Source organism: Dermacentor albipictus, chromosome 3 (assembly GCF_038994185.2).
Source record: "Dermacentor albipictus isolate Rhodes 1998 colony chromosome 3, USDA_Dalb.pri_finalv2, whole genome shotgun sequence".
NCBI lineage: Eukaryota > Metazoa > Arthropoda > Arachnida > Ixodida > Ixodidae > Dermacentor > Dermacentor albipictus.
Genome location: NC_091823.1, coordinates 158922677 through 158941688, shown reverse-complemented (window position 1 = coordinate 158941688; position 19012 = coordinate 158922677). Strand labels below are relative to the sequence as shown.

Below are 19012 nucleotides of genomic sequence, written 5' to 3'. Positions count from 1 at the left end.
GCAGGAAATTGAACCCGCATAATGATTACGCCCCTGCATTTGCGTTAAATTTTTTAAAAAGAAAATGCGATCATTATGCGAGTAAATACGGCAATTTGGAGTTCCCTTTAATAAAAGTAGACTATACTACATATCTTCATGTACCCAAATTACTGATAGCTTGCTACATTCTTGTTTTGTAATGCTAGGAGACTCCCGAGCATATGCATCGCCATGTTTCTTTTACCCAAAATTTGTAAGCATAAAACTTTGAGATACAGTCGAACCTCGATATATCGAACAGCGCGGTGATCGCAAAATAGTTCGATATAGCCAGAATTCGATATATAAAATCACGTAGAAAACGCTTAAAAAGTAGCACAAATCAATCAATGAACCAATCGTGGCGCAATTGATACTCACATGAAGCTTCAAACAAAGTATTTATTTCGTTCGCTGAAAGTACTGAAGCAGCGTAGCCTGCTTTATATTGGCAACCGCGTGCTTCACCACGGCGTCCTCAACATAGTCCGAACGGTCCACAAGAGACGGTCCAGTGCCTTCTATTGCGCCGCAGTAGCGGCGTACAACGGCCAAAGCAGCTACATCCTCAGTTGCAGTCGGGAGTGGGGCAACATCAGCGCTTGCTGGATCAGCCTTGGCAGCGTCTTCATTTGGCCGCTCAGCAGTCATTCTGCCGCGATCTCACGTCTGTTAACTCCGCCACTGTTCCGGTGCTGTCGTCACCGCCAACGAAGTCCTCAATGCACATGCTGTGTGGCTCAGCACCGACAAAGCGCTCCAACTGGCTCCACGGCCGCCTCGATTACGCGCGCACGGCGGGGGCAAGCCTCGCCGTGCGTGCGTGATCAAGGCGGCCGGGCTGGCACATGGCCGGTCTCTAGGGGAGCGCGCGCTCCCCTCGAGACCGGCTATGGCTGGCTCCAAGCCGCCGCGCGTGTACGCCGCTACGTTCAAATGGCGCCCTCGGCGCAACCGATGTGGGCAGCTGTCGTACGCAGCAGTCCGGAACGCCCATCGCGCCGCCGCTATCTTCGAGAGTGTTGCGGGAAAGCTCGCCTCCTGTCAACAGAGCGCACTTGGTTGGGGTGGCGGAGTTCGATATATCCATTTTACATCCGGCCCCGTTCGAAATAAAAAATTAAAAATGCATGCGATTTTCCACGTGATATAGAAAGTGTTCGATATACGCAATAATTTGATATATCCATGTTCGATATATCGAGGTTTGACTGTACATTTTTCTGATATTCAATTCATTAGCTTTTCTTTCTTGACTCGATTCAATATTCTACTCAAAATCCACTATTCAGTATCCGCACACCTCTAGTCAAAGTGTTTCCTACAGGTGAGGTTGGCCTACCAATCTCAGTAGGAAATCGATTCATCTTGAATGTCTCTCTTTGCTATTCAGGAATGCATTATAGCCCATGTCCACCACATCAATGTAGCACATAGTAAATTCAAGACTGCACAACACTTCATTTTGCACTATCCTTGATCCTTCAGAAAAAACTATTTGCTACATACAGACATGTGCAAAGCCTCTTCTTTACAAGTGAAACAAGTCTTTCTTTCAATACTGAAGCTCTGACAGGACCAAATGAAATGTCTCACATCACCGATTCCCTTGCGTTCTGGGAAAGGAAACTACAGCCAACATCCTGCTGCCGTGTGGTCCCCTTCGTTTCTATATGTGGCGCATGGATTACAGAATCTGCATTTCCCCAAGGCGCACTTGTCTCGGGCAACCGGTGAAAGGGCACGGGGATTTGTTGCAGAATTTGTGGCTTGACAAAACGTGTCAACACGTAGGCATGATGCTGCACTCGAGTATAACACACAGGACTTGCTTCTGCCTCAAGTTTAGTTCCTAGAGCGCCAGTGCATAATGACCACCCGGTGTTTGCTTGCAGCAACGTACAGCTACGGTGCGACTGGGTCATCTGCATCAGCTAACTACAAGCTCAAAGCATTCTGCAATCACTGCAGTCTGCCTTTGGCAGCAGCCGAGCTCACCCTCGGTGATGAGGCAGCCAGCGCCATAGATGCCCGTAGGGTGGAACTGGATGAACTCCATGTCCTGCAGGGGCAGCCCTGCTCGGGTCACCATGGCATTGCCGTCGCCTGTGCACGTGTGCGCTGACGTGCACGAGAAGAATGTACGGCCGTAGCCCCTGCGCAGAGCACAAGCGAGGAGGGCGTTGAGGATGGGCAAGGGGAGCATATGCACCAGCTAGAGAAAAAAACCTGCCTGTTGCTCAGCTAGTCTGTTCATACTTTCTTGCAGCAAGTTCTCCCCAGAAATTTTTAAGGAGTGGGCATCTAGCGACCAGGGTTGGGGTGGGGGTTGTATACCTTTGTATATTCAATACAACCTATCTGGCCTTCCCATTTTAAATGGTGCATTGAACAATTTTACGTCGTGGACACAACATAGCCAACCGTTATCACCAACCATGGTCAGGATAAAAAAATGCACAGCTTGCCAGTGTCAATATGCACAGGAAACCTATGCCAGTGATTCAAATATGCATCAGCCAATAGGAGCCCTTCCTGTGCGCACGTGGCAGCAGCAGCGAATCACGATGCCAGTTTTTCCCCTTCTTGCCTGCTTCTTATGATTTTACTTTTGCATGGCGAAATACGGTACAGCAACTATCTGAAGCTCCGATCTTCCCTCTTGATGGCGGTACCAAGATGGCGGCACCAAGATGGCGGCATTGCGTCAATGGAAAGCCGTGCGATTCGTGGTGCAATATAACCTCCCGAATTCCAATTTCCTACTCTATTTTTGTAGTCAAAACACAAAGTTTGATTTGCTAAACTTCTAGATTTCTTTCTAGTATTGCCACACGTGAGAAAGAAGACACTTGGGAATAGCAAAACAAAAAGAATCTGAAATTTTGATGAAATTGACCATTCTCATTGCTGAGCCCCACTGAAAGGTGTAGGCGAGGTCAATCGAAGCGGTGGGCAGTATTTCTCCACCACCTACTCGGGAACCTTATTATGACGTAAAAGATGTCAAACCATATGAAGAAACGACGAGACGTGAAAGGAGGCAACAAAATAGTTGGCCAAGAAAAAAAAAATCTGTTTCGTTCACGTACTCTCTGTGAACGTAATGAATTCAAGAGAGTGCCGACCCACCCAGTGGCAAGGACGGTGTTCTTGGACCGGAACCTGTGGAGGGTGCCGTCCTCCATGCACAGTGCCACCACGCCTCGGCACTCGCCGTTCTCCATCAGCAGGTCCATGGCGAAGAACTCCACAAAGAAGTTGCAGTCGAAGCTCAGCGACTGCATGGTGCCACATCACGCAGAGTTATATAGGGCTGGAGTCATCACAGTGCTTGGGACAGACAACAGCGAGCGGCTGGCCAAAACATGGGCTTGAAACTTGAACTTCGTGGCAATGAAAACTAGCAATGCCCAAGTGGAACTCGAGTTAGCAGAGACACGCTAAAGCACTCTCATATACACACACAAAACATACTACACTGTGGCAAGTTGGAGCTCAGTGCTCTCAGCTAGATAGCATATAAGCAAACACTGGTTCAAAAAGACTCTTAATCGGAGACAGTGCATATGATTTCCAGCCAGCAACCAGTTGCACAAAATTTTGCAGCAAGGAAATTTGTACATCACTGCACCTCAGCTGCTCTCATGAGGTAAATTAAATGGCAATTACAGTTGAAGCCACTTTTAACAATATTCAAGTGCCACGACAATTCCCATTGTTATAACCGCTAATTGTTATAACCGGGTTGCATGAAAAAATCAAAATAGGGGGATGGCAGAACTGATAAGCGAAAACTATATAGGCAGGCAGGCCAGTGCCCCTCCCCATTACCTTCCTCCGCCCGGCTACTGATCGTGTTCATTCATTTAACTGCTTCCTGGGCACTATGAACGCAGCCCATTCGTGTTTGGAGGGGTGGAAGGGCGATGGAAGAAAGCCGCACAGAGATGGCTGGAAAATGAGCACGTGGTGGCTGTTGGAACAGCGACCATCGTGCAGCGGACCGAATTTCTCGTTTTCTTTTTTTTCCTTTCAAGTCAGACAGGCCATTAGGCCTACTCAGCACTGCATCGTTGGCGACTAAAATTATGGCTTGGTGCTGAATCGATGCAGATCTATTCACAGCAGCAGCGATATGCTGAGAAAGCCAAGAAACCACCTCGCCAACAAAACTGTGTGTTGTTCATGGCCGCCATCCTTACAGCACAGCCTATGGTGTCTTCTCATTTTCTACAACATTCATAGATGCACATCGGTCTTCTAGCTTTGAGCTACCTCTCAAAACACTATGATATACAAGGCGGGCACGAAATTGCTATGTGATTGGTGCACTGACCATCTGTGCAGACGACGGATAGAAAGAGAGAGAAAGTGGGAAGGGGATGATTTGCACAAACTTTCAGTGACCCTTCCAATTTTGGAAATTTTGAAATGTGGCAAATGATCTTGAACCCGACAATGAAACGCCTTCCTTTCCTTTGACCATTTCAATTCCATTTGGTCCTTTCCATTCCTTTGACCCCGCCATAGAGAAAAAGCATAGAAGGGACCCCTCAACACCGCGTGCAAAAAAAAAAAAAACATGGCAGAAATTTGTGTGCAGGCGTAAGAAGGCGCGCATCACCAATTACTTTTGTTAGCGACAGGTGTACTGCACAGCCAACGACCGATTTTCTGGGCCCTCAATTTTTCAGACATGCCCGTTAATTCGAATGCCTTCGTGGCACCACCATGTACCCCATGGGCTCCCTTCAATGGTCAGTAGGCGCAGCAATCGGCTCAGCAGTCAGCGTCACCGTGTCAGTTGCACAAAACACCACGGAGGCATGCTTTTGTGGTGCTCGTTTGAAACCTGTCAGTCATTCTAAATTGCGGTTTTAAGGCAATTGAAAACATCGAGCCCAATTCTGGGCCACCGACGCTTGAGAAAGGACGCCAAATTTACGACTACAACCATGTAATATCGTGTCACAGAAGTAAACAGCCCAGACATCACAGCAAGGCGCTTAAATTAAGTTATGGTGTTTTAGGTGCCAGAACCACGATCTGTTTAGGAGGCACGCCGTGGTGGGGGACACCGGAATAATGTGGACCACCTGGGGTTCTTTAACATGGACCTAAATCTAATTACATGGGTGTTTTGCTATTTCGACCCCATCCGAATTTGGCCGCCGTGGTCTGGATTTGATCCCACGACCTCGTGCTTAGCAGCTCAACACCACAGCCAGTAATCAAACACCGCAGGTCGCGAAGCATTTGTCATAACAAAGCAAGCATGCTTACGACGTCGAACTGAATTTGAGTTAACAAATCATTATTTTGTGCCACTTAAGTGAGCAAATATGGCCGCGGACGTCTTTCAACTAGCATTTGTCGCTTCATTACTTGGAGCGTGCTTTGCACTTCACAATCGTAGAGGTTTTGACGAATTGGCAGGTAAGTGCTTTTTTCTCCGTTGACAAAGTGCCTCGAGCATATTCTGGTATTGTCGTTCGGGCTCGAATGTGCGAGGGCATTACCGCTGAAGCATCATAGAGAGCAATCAGCTGAGACTAAACAATGTGAAGACTGAACAAATATGCGCTAGAGTGCGCGAGAGAAATGCTAATTTTTGAATACTCAACGTGTGCTGCAGCGTACTCCAACCTTAGTTCTGTTGTTCTAAGCACGAGAAAACATTGGCACGAATGAGCTCGGTTCCAGCATTTGCGTCTTGATCTTGGCGCAGGAAGACGTACAGTGCGCACAAAGCTCCAGCTCGGAGCGCTTACGAAGCTAGATTTGACACATAACAACCACTGCACATTTGTTTTAGAGCAAGACGAGCTAAACAACTATCTAAACTGATTTACAACAGCAGGAATCAGTTCACACGTTTTTATGGAGTTGACACTTTATTGCGTGCATTTACAGATGCCGCTGCTGGTTCTTTATTTATTATTTTTTCCCTTGATTTTGCATTTATGTCTTAGTTCGTGTAATAAAAATTTGCAATACCGACACGAACCGCAACGATCCACTTCAGCCGCTGCGTTGCTTCCCCCGGTTTTGCAGGGAAGCGATATAATTTGATGCCGATATCCCCTTGCCGCATCCTAAACTAAACAGGGCTCAGGCACTTACATTACGCTTACTACAGACTGGTACTTATCCTTGCCCACAGAGGCTGAACATGTTTTATCCTGAGACGTATATAGAGCCTTATTGCCAGGATTGTGGTGCTTTAGCCACGCTCGAACACATGCTCTGGTCTTGCGAAAGAATTGAAGACTCAGCGATCAAGGACGCGTCCAGGTGGGAGGCTGCACTTGGCAGCCCAGCCTGGATGAACAATTCTGGGCTGTCCAGCAGGTTCACAATGTGGCCGTGAGGCTTGGCCTTTTGGTCCCGACATGAGAGCGGCCCGCTTAGTGGTTGATTATCACTACTTGCAGGACCAAATAAAGTTTTCCATCCATCCATCCATCACCTTTGCAGTTGTGGCAATTCTTAACGCAGCAGTATCAGTGCTTGTTCTTTTTGTTCACAGTTCTCATGAAGGAGCTGCCAAGAGGCCGCAGTGAATCCATTGGAAAATTGGAAAAGCAGGCTTTCAGGCGGGCCTGAGTGCACCATGGACAATGGTGAAATGACGGTGAGGGCCTACCCGCACGTGCTCACCACCACTGCTACGTGGCAAGACATGTACTACAGGCAAACTTCATTGCAGATTGACCATAGAGTCAATGTATAAGAATGTCTGAAATTTCGGACACAAAAAGCCTTCGCCATCCAATTTTCCGAACATTTTGCCATGGCTGCAGGTCTGAAACAACATAATCAAAGCCACCACCAGTACTATTTTGATTATCGCGCCGCTTCGAGACGGCGCTCGCGCACGCAGATCCACTGGCAGCCGTAGCCATGCCGCAGCAATGCTAGGCCTAGCTATTTCGATGTTTGCTAGCAAGCTTCTTGTTTGGTGCCGTGTTTTTCATTCAAATAATTCGCCGCTGTTAGCAATGGCACCAACTATGCCTTTGTAATCCTTGCCAATGGCTTCGGAGCATGGAAAGCATGATGCGTTGCATAATGCCAGTTCCCGTACGTCAGCTTCGCCCCAACACAGACCAAAAGTTCGAAGGGGCAATTGCTATGGGACATGGTATGCCTCCTTTAATTATACATGTGTGCACCTGCTGTCTCCTATCACAGTATGAGCACCGATATGCCTAATAACTGACTGTAATTTGTAAATACGTGTGAATAAATTTTGTGGAAGTTCCCACTCGTGTGTTAGCTCAGTGCACATGCTTCACTGCAGATAAATGCACCATTTAATTAGCTTCTTTTTATTCAAACTTCTTTTAATTCGAACAAATTTTCGGGCCCCTTTGAGTTCGAATTATCGAGATTCAACTGTATTTACATAATAAACACACTTTCTCACCAGCAAAATGGATGTGGAATCATGCAGTACATCTTCATTATGTTGAGAACATCCCTAGCAAACACTTTCAAATGCTAAAAGCAGAATGAGTACCGTATTTACTAGAAGTCGTAGAAATTTTCTCTTGCACACATGGACTGTGATGGCAAGTACCACTATACATTCACGATGTCATGCTTCGCAGCTTGTTTACAGACTCAGATTGCAACATATCACTACATCGTTATGCACCTAGATCTAACTAAACGGGCATTCTCACATGTTTGCTTCCACTAGAATATGGCCACGGTAGCAGGGAATCGAACACAAGACCTTGAGCTCAGAATGCCACTGCGTCATCGCATCAAGTAAATCACGCGGCCAGGGCCGTTGGTGGGTGGGTGTGTTGCCCACATACCTGCCCGTACAGAGTGTGCAGGAGGGAGTGGCCCGTGCGGTCGGCCACGGCACAGCACCGGTGGGCCTGTCCGCCCTTGCCAAAGTTGTACGACTGGCCACCAAAGGCCCGCTGGTAGATCTTGCCATCCTGCGTCCGGCTGAATGGCATGCCGTAGTTCTCCAGCTGCATGCACACGGGTAAAAGAGGAAGAGCGTCACGAAACACTACTCGGCCATAACCAAGTGGAGGACCAAGTGAGCACAATGCCAGTGACCAAGCAGAAAGGTATAACCATACTGCTAGTGCAACGCATGAACCATTTATGTACTTGCAGCAGCAGAGCAAACAGATAACATACATAATACTATGTATAATAAGTAAAGAGTAAGTTTAAGAGACTTGGTTATTTCTTTTCAATGGCCTGGCATCAGCGATTACAGAGAACAACACTAATCGAAAGAGGAAATGAGCTTCAGTCAGCTCCTTCATCATTCTTTTCTCTGATGACCACAAACAGTACAAAACGAGTACAAACAGTCTACATGACCGATGACACAGCAACCTTACACAAGAGCCCTGGACAACAAGCTAGTGCCTTCCTTTCCCTCTTGCAAAAGTAGCCACAGGAACTGAAGGCTTTGTAATAGAAGCAGCAGTTTGCTGCAACCAGTGCTGCACTGCAGTCTACGAACAGCTACAGGGCCCGACTTATACAACTTGGCTCTGTGTTCTGCTAACGACAGAAGTGAGAAAAATGTAACCAAATATAGAGAAGCGCACTACAGCTCAGAACGAATGAGGTGCAAGCTAATGTGTAAGCCACAAGACAGCTCCAGCCAGCATTTTGAGTAGTCAGTGCTGAAGCTGATCAATGCCCAAATGGGCGAAGCTCACCTCTCGTACGGCAAAGGGAGCCTCCTTGGTCATGTAGTGGATGGCATCCTGATCACCCAGCCAATCAGAGCCCTTGACCGTGTCATACCTGCATTCAGGGGCAGGCCATGTGCACTCATGCTCAAGATAACCTAAGGTCCTAAGCATACAATTAAAAGGTCTGCATCTCTCCTTAAACCCTCACCAGGCCACATAGCAAATTTTGGTTACAGGCTGGAAGTTGTTACATGCCCTCTCAGGAGTGTTCTACTGCAATAATTTTTAAAATCAGTCCACTAATAGTGGAGACAGAAATATCTGAAGTGGCGCAAACCCATGATTTCAGGAGGCGAGCGTGTTGCGCCAACACAGACACTCTCTCTACTTGCCCAGTCTCGCCTCTGCAAGTGAAATTCTTTCCCTCCGTTCTCCCTTGCCGGAGTCGGAAGATTGCGTGATAGATAGGTCGCGGGCCCCACCTTCTTTTTTTTCTTCTTCTCATGTTTTTGCTTAGTGGTGCACTTCCGGTGACGGTCTCATGCGCGAGCTGTTGTGTTGGTTAAAATTTAATTAAAAATTATATTGTGGGGCATTACGTGCCAAAACCACTATCTGATTACGAGGCATGCCGTAGTGGGGGGCTCCAGAAATTTCAACCACCTGGGGTTCTTTAACGTGTACCCAAATCTAAATACACGGGTGTTTTTGCATTTCGCCCCCATCGAAATGCGGCTGCCGTGACCGAATTCGATCCTGCGACCTGGAATTGAAACTGTGGACATAGTCGAGAATTGAATTCTGGACTTTCCCGTGCAAAAACCACGATTTTATTATGGACCAGGACAAAGTCAAGAAAAGATATCTGCTATGACACCGCAATGTGAGAGCCGACATCATTATACAGAGTGGTAATGACATTTGACCACACTCTTGCTGCCTCAATGTATGGAGTCAAAGTGGCACTTCAATCAAGTTATCCATCTCAAAATGACTTGCACAATTTCTGCAAGTATAACATTTTATGTATAAAAATCGTGGTAGCGAGCAATGTAAGCACATCTTTCACAAAAATATAGTGGTACTGAGCCACAGCACCTTTATAGGTATACATATGTTAACACATGGACATTACCAGATGTGTCAGCACCCAGGATGGAGAGATAGCTATCGTAGAATTCAAGCCTGAACATATACACTTGAGAATTTTACTGGAATTCCAGGGTCACACTTTCTTCTTGCAGCCCTAACATGGTTATATGATCCTTTCCATAACTAAAACTGCTTCTTAAGTAATAATAACTTCCGAAAAGTTATTGCATTCAGACTAACTGTGCTGACCACTAACAGCGCTGCGTGGCTGCTTTCTTTTACCTGCACGCACAAAGACTTCTGCAACAGTGCAAACTTACTGATAGTAGAGCTTTTATCACCAGAGGACACCAATCGACAGAGAGCACATTCTCTTCGAACAATGCATGAGGAAATGCCACAAGAACTGCCATTCATGGCTTCGTCCAGGAATGTTGGCGAGATGACAATGCCCATGCTATAGCTACAACTCTAGATTGAGGCAGCCTCTGTGCTATCTACCTCACACACCTCAGCAACACACTCAGCATAAGGTGAACTTTCGGTGTTCGTCCCGAGTTCACTTCCTGTGTTCCCCTTCTGTACGCCTCCTTGCGACCAGTGTCAGTGAAGCCAAGGTAAAGTAAACAATGACAGTGAAGAACCTACATGTGCCACCGCCAGTCATCGGGCTCCATGTTTCCCAGGGCAGCGTTGATGCCCCCCTGCAAGAAGAGTTGCACACTCTTGAGAGACAGGGCTGACAGAAGCGCAACAACGCCTGCAGATGAAGTGACGTAAGACTACACGCAAGAAAGGAGCGCTCAAAGATAATCATTCAGCAGAGATCTGCCTCATTGGGGCAATTAACTGAATTAAAGTTAATCACACGTGCACTTCTCACAATCTCACCCCTGAATAAGAGGCCATACCAACTTTGAAACGACAGGATGTTAAAACAGCTTGGTTGGACATCTTATCAGCTTTAATTCAAGAATGGAGGAGTTCAAAAAAAAAATGGAGGTCACAGGAACATGTCTTGAAGCGATTGACAGTGAGCAAAGCAGAAAAAGCCTCAGTTGAGAACCAACAAATCTATTTCAACCAGGTTTAAGACAACTCCCCTTGTTGAAATGTTGGCTCCAGTAGTATTATTGGATAAATCACTTTCGAGGAAATCACTTTCAGTGGACGCTGACTGGCTAAGCCAGCAAGCATAACACCACACCACACAATATTGCAACCACGATAGTGATAGACTAAGAGTGCCACTCCAGGCTGAAGTTTTCATTGTTCCCCCATTGTTGACCAAAACAACAAAGAAAATTTTTCACGTGATACGACTTCAGTGTACGCTCTACCAAATCACAGGAAAAAAAAGAACATTATAAATGAATTGCTTGAAAGGACAGCATTCCGTCTATCATGAAGACAAAATTCCTTATCAGACTATACTTGATAATAACAAAAATAAATTGTGATAAGTGAGCCTAATAAATGAATCAGTAGAGCATAAAGTCACAGCAAGCCTACATATTGGCAGCCACCCTTATAAGCCTGGAAATACTGAATATGATTCGCTTTGCAAAGGAGTCATGTACAAACTAAGTAGTCAACTAGCTATTGCAATTCAATTTATATTCAAGTGTTCTATTATATAAACATTTGGGCTGGTAGTCAAGTGGGATCTAGGGAGGCAGTGAATGAAATGCTGAGTGCAGCAGAGGTACGCCCACCTGTGCTGCGACTGTGTGGGAGCGAGTGGGGAACAGCTTGGTGATGCAGGCAGTCTTGAAGCCAGCCTCCACAAGGCCCGAGGCTGCCCGGAGACCCGCTCCACCGGCTCCCACCACGACGGCATCGAAGGTGTGGTCCACCACCTCGTAGCTACCGGCAAGCTGCAACCAGGTGCCAATCACAGTCAGCCTGGCAGGATGCACAGCTCCCATAGCTACTAAAGGACTTCTCCAGTGCAACAGACCACACAAGTGCCCGTGCAAATAGTATGCCGGATTCACCTCTTGCAGCAGGTGTGCAGATTAATGAGCAACACGAGTAGTCAGCGTGACATGATGCCGTAAATATAACAGGATATGTGCTGCCAGTTCAAGCAAATTTTTTTTTAATGTGTGCCAGAGATGGAACTAAGAGTTTTGTAACTTAACACGAAGAGCTAAACATTTATCATATGCCCACAAAAAAAAAATCTGTATAACAAGATCAAGTGCACACTGTCACCAGAGGCTCACAAAGGCTATGTGCAATTTCAAACTGGCAATTGAAATAAATGCTTTTTCAAAATATATCTCAACAATGTGTTATTTTCATGCATGCATGGTATGCTCCACAACTTAACTCTGAGGGATAATGTTATTCTTAATTGCCACCATGTTCACCCATCTGAGGCAGGACGTTTCACGGGAGTTGCCTATGCTGATCCATTCAATGCTCAGTTGACCATAATTATGCTCAGGTGCTTGAAATTATTATTTTTTTTTATATTTGTAGTACCAGCACAGCATTATTTTCAATAAACGATGAAGGAACATGAGAAATCTGTCTCTTCAGGAGAGAAAATTTGCTCCAGCAGAGTTTTTCTAGAGGCAGTCAACTGCATTAGCGCTTAAAACGAACAAAGTTTCTATTATCCTATATGGAGCATCCCTTTCACAGATCCAAAATGTGCCAAAATTAAGCCATTCAGTCAACAGAAAAATTTTGATAGATCACATGTCAGTTCTTCCAAGAGGCCACACACAAATATTGTGTGTGGCCCGTTGACACACTGTCTCATGGCCACAGCTGGGGTAACATGAAACTATTCCAATCTGTTTTTATTTCAAATCCGCCATTAGCCTTCTGCGATACTTTCAAATAATTTTTGTTCAAACACAAATCCTACAGTACCCCCAAGTGCACTCTTACAATTACACAGCTGTGTTTCCAATAGTGATTAACTTCAATGGTAAGCAAAACTTATTGGGCCATTGAAATCATTTCCCATACCTGGCTGCAACCTAATTGATTCCAAGTTCTTGAAAAGCACAACGTCCTATTCATCTATCATATTGTCAATGATCTTCCAGCAGTCCCTTGACGATGGTTCTCTTCCATCACACGGGAAAATTGGGAAAATAATTCCACTCTATAAATCAGGATTCTCGCCTTAACTACCAGCCCATCTCGCGTACTAGCATACCATGTAGAATTCTTATGAACTTTGTTGAATCTAACTAGTTTTTTTTCCATCATTACAGCACGGCTTTTGTAAAACATACTCATGAACATAAATAGTAACTTTCGTGCATGATCTAAATGACATTATGGAGAGTGGTTACTTAGCTGATTGCATTTTTCTCAACTTTTCCAAGGCGTTCAATAAAGTTTGCCATAAACCACTGCCATACTAACTTTGTCTATTCAACACTGGTCACAAACTTTTGACTTGGATTGAACATTTTCTCCTTAATCGCTTCCAGTATGTCTCAGCTTATAACACAAACTCATGCCCCAGTGTTGTACATTCTGGTGTACCGCAGGGTTCAGTGCTTGGTCCTTTCCTCCTCCTAACTTATATAAATGACCTGCCTTCTGTTTCATCAAGTATTCACCTATTTGCAGATGACTGCATAATTTTAAGGGAAATAATGTGCGACAACGACATAACAATTCTTCAATCTGACCTCCACACTGTTTGTTTGTGGTGCAAGACATGGCTAAGTTATATTTATGCGTGTGTCCAGATAGACAAACACACTGCCTGTTTACCTTCTAAATAACATACCATTGGAATATGTATAGAAGATGCTCATACAAGTATCCTGGCGTACACATTACAGCTAACCTAACTTGGTATGTACACATAACCTACATTGTAAATAGCGCAAACCATATGCTCAGCTATTTTTGTCACAATTTGTCTTCTTTTTTTAAAGCTTCTCTTATATAAATCCTTAATTAGATCAAAGCTTGAATATGGCATGTCAATGTGGGATGCGTTTCAGGAAAATTTATTGCATGCAATTGAAATGGTTCAGAACAATTCCGTTCGTTTTATTCTCTCGGAATACAGCCGTACTGCCAGTATAAGATCTATGAATTTAAGCCTAAATCTACAGTCTCCCGCAACCAGTCACGGAATACATGGCTTAGTCCTTTTTTCATAAGATATATTACGATCCACACTTGCGTCACCGACTCATTATTCCTCCCCGGTACATTTCCAGCCGAATGGACCACATTCATAAAGTTGGTATGCAGTCGTGCAGAACTCGCACTTTCTTGAACTTGTACATACAACTTACATCAAAAGAGTGGAATTGTCTTCCCTCCCAAGTGGCTCACATTCGAGACTGAGTTGTTTATGAGTGCAATAACTGCAACGTTTGAAGTCCTCATGTGTTTAACATATCAATTACTGTACCACGCTTTCTATTTGTTTGACCTAATATTGTGTATTGCATTAATACTGCTCTTTTTTGTTTATTGTATTATTGTAACAACTAATATTGTATAAACAGTAATGAGACTGTTTTGTGTTTGATTCTTCTACCTGTGGCCACTGCCCTCTGTAATGTCTTTTTTAACCATGAGAGTAAATAAATAAATAAACAGACCGGCTCGAGCGCCGGCCATATAGCCATGGCTGCAACCCATTAGGATGGGGCCCCGAGCCATTTTGACCTATCCGGAAGGACTAATGGCGAATTTGGAGTAAAAACAGAATGGAACAGTTTTACTTTATTGCAGCCTACTACTCTAAGCATCAACAGGGAACGCACTGATGAAAGTTAAAATATTTAAACTGTGTTGCATAGATCTTGAAACACCTCTGATTGGAATAGTGCTGAAAGTTTGAATAACCAGCGTAGAATGTTTTAGTTGCATGTAGGAGGTTGACCTCTTTCACTGTTTTTCACAATGTTTTGCACCAGGCATTATTTTTAAGTGGCTGGATAGGTGCTTTGTTGCTGTAATGAGTCTTCGCATGGAGTCCACATTCTGTAGACCTGACAAAACTCACTAAAAATTAAATATTCTTAATCTTTTTCTGCAGCTATATGCTTTTTATGATTCTGAAGTAGTAAGAAATGTGGTGAAAGTAACGTTGAATTCCAATGGCAGATCGCGAGCACTCCGCCGGATTCCAAACAGAGCGCGTCATTCTGACTGAGATCACTCTCGTCAAATCTGCAAATGGAATGTGTGTGCTCCCACGGGGGCACACAGTACAGGGAAATCAAGCGAGAGGGTGCTAGACTAGAGGTGGATTGGGTAAGCCTCATCACCATCATCTGGATCATCCCGGCATTCTGTGCTGTTGTTTTTTCTTTCATGTCAGAAGGATCATCACTTGACTTGGGAAATTATAATGCCCGAGTCGGAGCTGTCACTATCCAGAAGCAGGAACAAGAACGCACAGCGTGACGTAATGTCCATGTTTTCCATGTTGTCCATAGCTGCGAGCGACCAGAAACAGGCGACTGTGACAGGAAGCAGAGGAGGGTGAAGAAAATATGTCACGCGGACTTCCAGTCAAATCTGCCAATTTCAGCGGAGCAAATATTCTTGCTCTGCTGAGCGATCCGAAATCGGTGGCTGGTCCCAATCTGCTACTGGAACACACAACTCACGCTCTCATTCTGCCATTGAAATAGGATTGCTCCATACAGAGCAGAAAAACTTGACCTGGATCTACCATTGGAATTCAACATAAGTTTTCAATCAACAGAATTAATCGGCGTCTAAAAGAGACACCAATGAATTCCGTACATTGAAAACTTATGTTGAATTACAATGGTGGATCCAGATCAAGCGGAAAGAATACCTCAGTCTGTGTGATTTAAACACAGACTCTCTACCAACAAATGCAATATAAAGAGAATGGATCATCTGCTAAAAGAATGCTTCCCAATCACCTATTCTTACACTGTGCTCCCAATACAATTCAGGCTAAAATATTTTGGAGCTGTCATCCATTACCCTGCCAGCTGTTTTAGTGTGATCTTACTGTGCATATGACATCTGCGCCCTGCGGGGGGGGGGGGGGGGGGGGTATTCTGTAAGAGTCCACCTAGTGGACTGTCTATTTCAGCCGCTGCTGATTGGATGCAGCTGTACGAGAGAGGAGACGAGTGGCCCTAGCCAATCGGCAGCGGCCGAAATGGACAGTCCACTAGGTGGACTCTTACAGAATACCCTCCCTGAATTTCATATGACACATGCTAACCGGAGCAGAGCTGTGAAGATACCAACATGGACTGCTTTTCTGAGCATGTTGGTGTGCACTGTTGCTTCTGATGTAGAGCAGATAAACTGATGATTGTTTTCTTATGATCGGATCGACGGGTTGCGAGCATCGTTAAACAAAAAGGCACAGGCAAAATGGATGCAGGGAGCAATGGTGCAAAAAATACCTGAAAGTAACCTGAAATACCTGAAAGTAAGAAGCAAAGCTTTTTTAATAAGATGATCGATCGAGTTTAACATTCCAATGCAGCAAACAAGCTGTGAGAGGTGCCGCTGTTGCGGTTCTCCGGGCTCATTTTGGTCCCCTGGAATTCTTCAATGAGTACCCAAACATAGGTATGGCAGTGTTTCCATACTCCACCCCCTCTGAATGACAAACAGAGGACAGGGGTGGAAACCATGACCTCAGTCACAGAATGCCATATCCTCGGAGCTGCTGCAGCAACAGCAAATTTGTTTAGACTGGTCCAGTATTCTGTCAAAACTCTCTTTGCATATCCTAGGTGGAAAAATTACTGGACAAAATAAAGATGAAATCCTCCTTTCTTTGAACAGCATGCTTAAACTGCAGTCTCAATTTCAGCATGACGTCATGAATTTATAGCATCCCCCCATATTTAGGCCATGTTCAAAGCAGAAGTGTTCCCGAAAGCTCGCAGGTTGAGTTTTCTTACTCCTAACTTGAGTTTAATCATTCCTTACTAATATGCAATTAGCTATAGCAAAACAGATGATGTGAAAATTGCTACTGCCTAATCCAAATTCAGTCAGTACTAGTCTTGCTTTTCAGTTTGACCATAAGCAGTTCCCAACTAGACTTAATATTTATTGTTGGTGTAAATTGCTTATGTGTGCTTACATGCAATGGGAAAGACAATTCTCACCGTAGCTTGCTGCTGCATAACCTTTTTCACCAGTTATAGCTCAACCTGCTGCTTTGCTCAAACGCCCAAAAGAATTTAAGAAATTATTTGCCCATGGCATGTCAGATACTGTTGTCAGCTCATTCAGCAAATTTTGTTTACCACTGCAGATGTGTAACCTAGGAGTACTCAAACTCCCTTTAGGCAAGCTCATGGGCTCCCTCCTCATTTGATACATGGAATGTATTGTAAGTTTAAAGTCATAGTCAGACATGTGGAATTTCCTGTTCATTAGGAGGTGGAATTTTCCTTTTGCCTATGACATATACATACACCCAACTTTTACATTCGCCCATCCCCCTACTATTGCATTTCACTCTCTTCTCAACAATTTATAGAATTTTCCCGCAAAATTAAGGAACATCAAAAAGCCTGAAATGAATAAAGTAACTGTCACTTTTGCTGTATGTGGCAAACACATTCAACTGTTTTCTTCTAATCCGCTATACTTATCTGTTTCGCATCAACATGGTCCGAACACTCCAAATGGCTATGTGCAGGCTCAAAACTGAAACGGGTCAATCCTTGCGTAATAGAAACTGATCATGGGCATGCGCAACGCTAGACCCTCAACAGTTCCTAACGCACAATGCTCATGAGAGAGTGCGGTGAAAATAATTATCAACATGTCATATCAGGCAATTATCTGCGTGGGTGTTCCCATTGTGTCAGGGGAGTTTTAAATGCGGCAACTGCACCGAACAAATGTTTGCGGACTAGACCGAAAATAGCTGCGGACGCGTTGGAACATGTAGTGCTCAGTGTTGCCAGACTACAGCGCAAGAAGACATTGCTTGTAGTTATCAGAAGCTTGAGCGCTTGGTCCAGCAGCCCACTTCTAAGTATTTTTTCGCTTCGGCTCGCGTTTATTCCCGTTCGCTCGCGTACGATCGCCTAATGCTAACTTCATCACGTGCCAAACAAAGAGGCAGAGTACTCACCTTCTGCTCATTTTTACGAGACGTGTGGAGCTTCCTATGAACGGCTGCAGTTCTGCTCACTCTGCTGAGCTGCACGATATAGAACGAAAGCAGATATTAGATGCCAGTTCTGTTCACTCTGCTAAGTTGCACGATGGAGAACGAAAGCAGATATTAGATGATGCGCAAGTGCGAAAGCTGCGAGCGGCGGCAATACGGGATCTCGCTGCGAGGGGTCGAGAGGGGAAGAGAACGCCGTTGCCGCGAATGCCAGCCGGAACCGGCGTCAGATAAATTGGCAGCGATGCCCAACGCATCGCTGATGAAGGACACGGTCATTCATTCCAGTCCGCGCGCTTAAATGTGCCACTGCCAAGCACACTGTCATTCGCGCAGCCTGGCGACGGCTGTTTCGGACCGAGGTACCCGCCTTTACACGCACCTTCGATGCGAATTAACTGCGCAACTGGGTGGCAATAAGTCCTCCGCGGATAAGCACGTCGTTAAAAATTTACACCGCCTTTGGAGCAGCTGAAAGTGACCTCTGAGTAATAAAACTGTAATGGAGAACGACACGCAAAGCACCGCTCCGAAAATTGCATATGCAAAGGTGACCCCGTTGGGGCGCATACGGCGAAGAACCTCGGCGAAGGTAAGCGAGCTGTGCTCGTCAAATATCCAGAGAAAAAAAGAAATGAACGCGATCGTCGTGAGTGTTTACGCTATCACTACAGCGGTACCCGGGCGCTCCGCGAGCTCCTTGCGGGCGATTTGCGTCAAACGCACCAATGTTTATATAGGAGTTGCAGCGGTTGCAGCGTGTGAGATGCAGAGAGCTGCTCTACATCGCTGCCGCGCACAAACTTAAGCGTAGGACTCGCCGTCAACGCCGCGTATCAACGCGGTCACTCAGCGCAAAGCGACTAAAAATGGCACGAAAGCAAATAAGTTTCGCTTACCTGAAGATCGCGAAAAGCCGGCCGTACTACGAGCCATCGCGATGCGCTGCACAGGGTCGCCATGATGCCGAAAGAAAATGTAAAGAAATATGCCACTCCGCGAACTAGAACACACATTCACGTACAAACGACATGGCGGTGGCGTGGCGGCGCTAGTGACAAGACGACGACCGCCGAGACAGCGGCTG

The 19012-nt window shown here is 45.3% G+C and overlaps 1 protein-coding gene across 1 annotated transcript in view; it reads right to left on the bottom strand.

Moving 5' to 3' along the window:
- Nucleotides 1–18979, bottom strand: part of SdhA (succinate dehydrogenase, subunit A (flavoprotein)) — a 62689-nt gene extending 43710 nt beyond the window's left edge. Inside the window, exons 1-8 of the mRNA XM_065440534.1 lie at nt 18825–18979; nt 17887–17955; nt 11510–11671; nt 10443–10498; nt 8727–8814; nt 7851–8015; nt 3154–3302; nt 2020–2177 (exon numbers count right to left, since the gene is read on the bottom strand). Coding sequence (XP_065296606.1) covers nt 2020–2177; nt 3154–3302; nt 7851–8015; nt 8727–8814; nt 10443–10498; nt 11510–11671; nt 17887–17955; nt 18825–18941 — 964 coding nt within the window. The 5' untranslated portion in view covers nt 18942–18979. The remainder of the gene's footprint in view (nt 1–2019; nt 2178–3153; nt 3303–7850; nt 8016–8726; nt 8815–10442; nt 10499–11509; nt 11672–17886; nt 17956–18824) is intronic.
- Between the last annotated feature and the right edge of the window lie 33 nt (nt 18980–19012).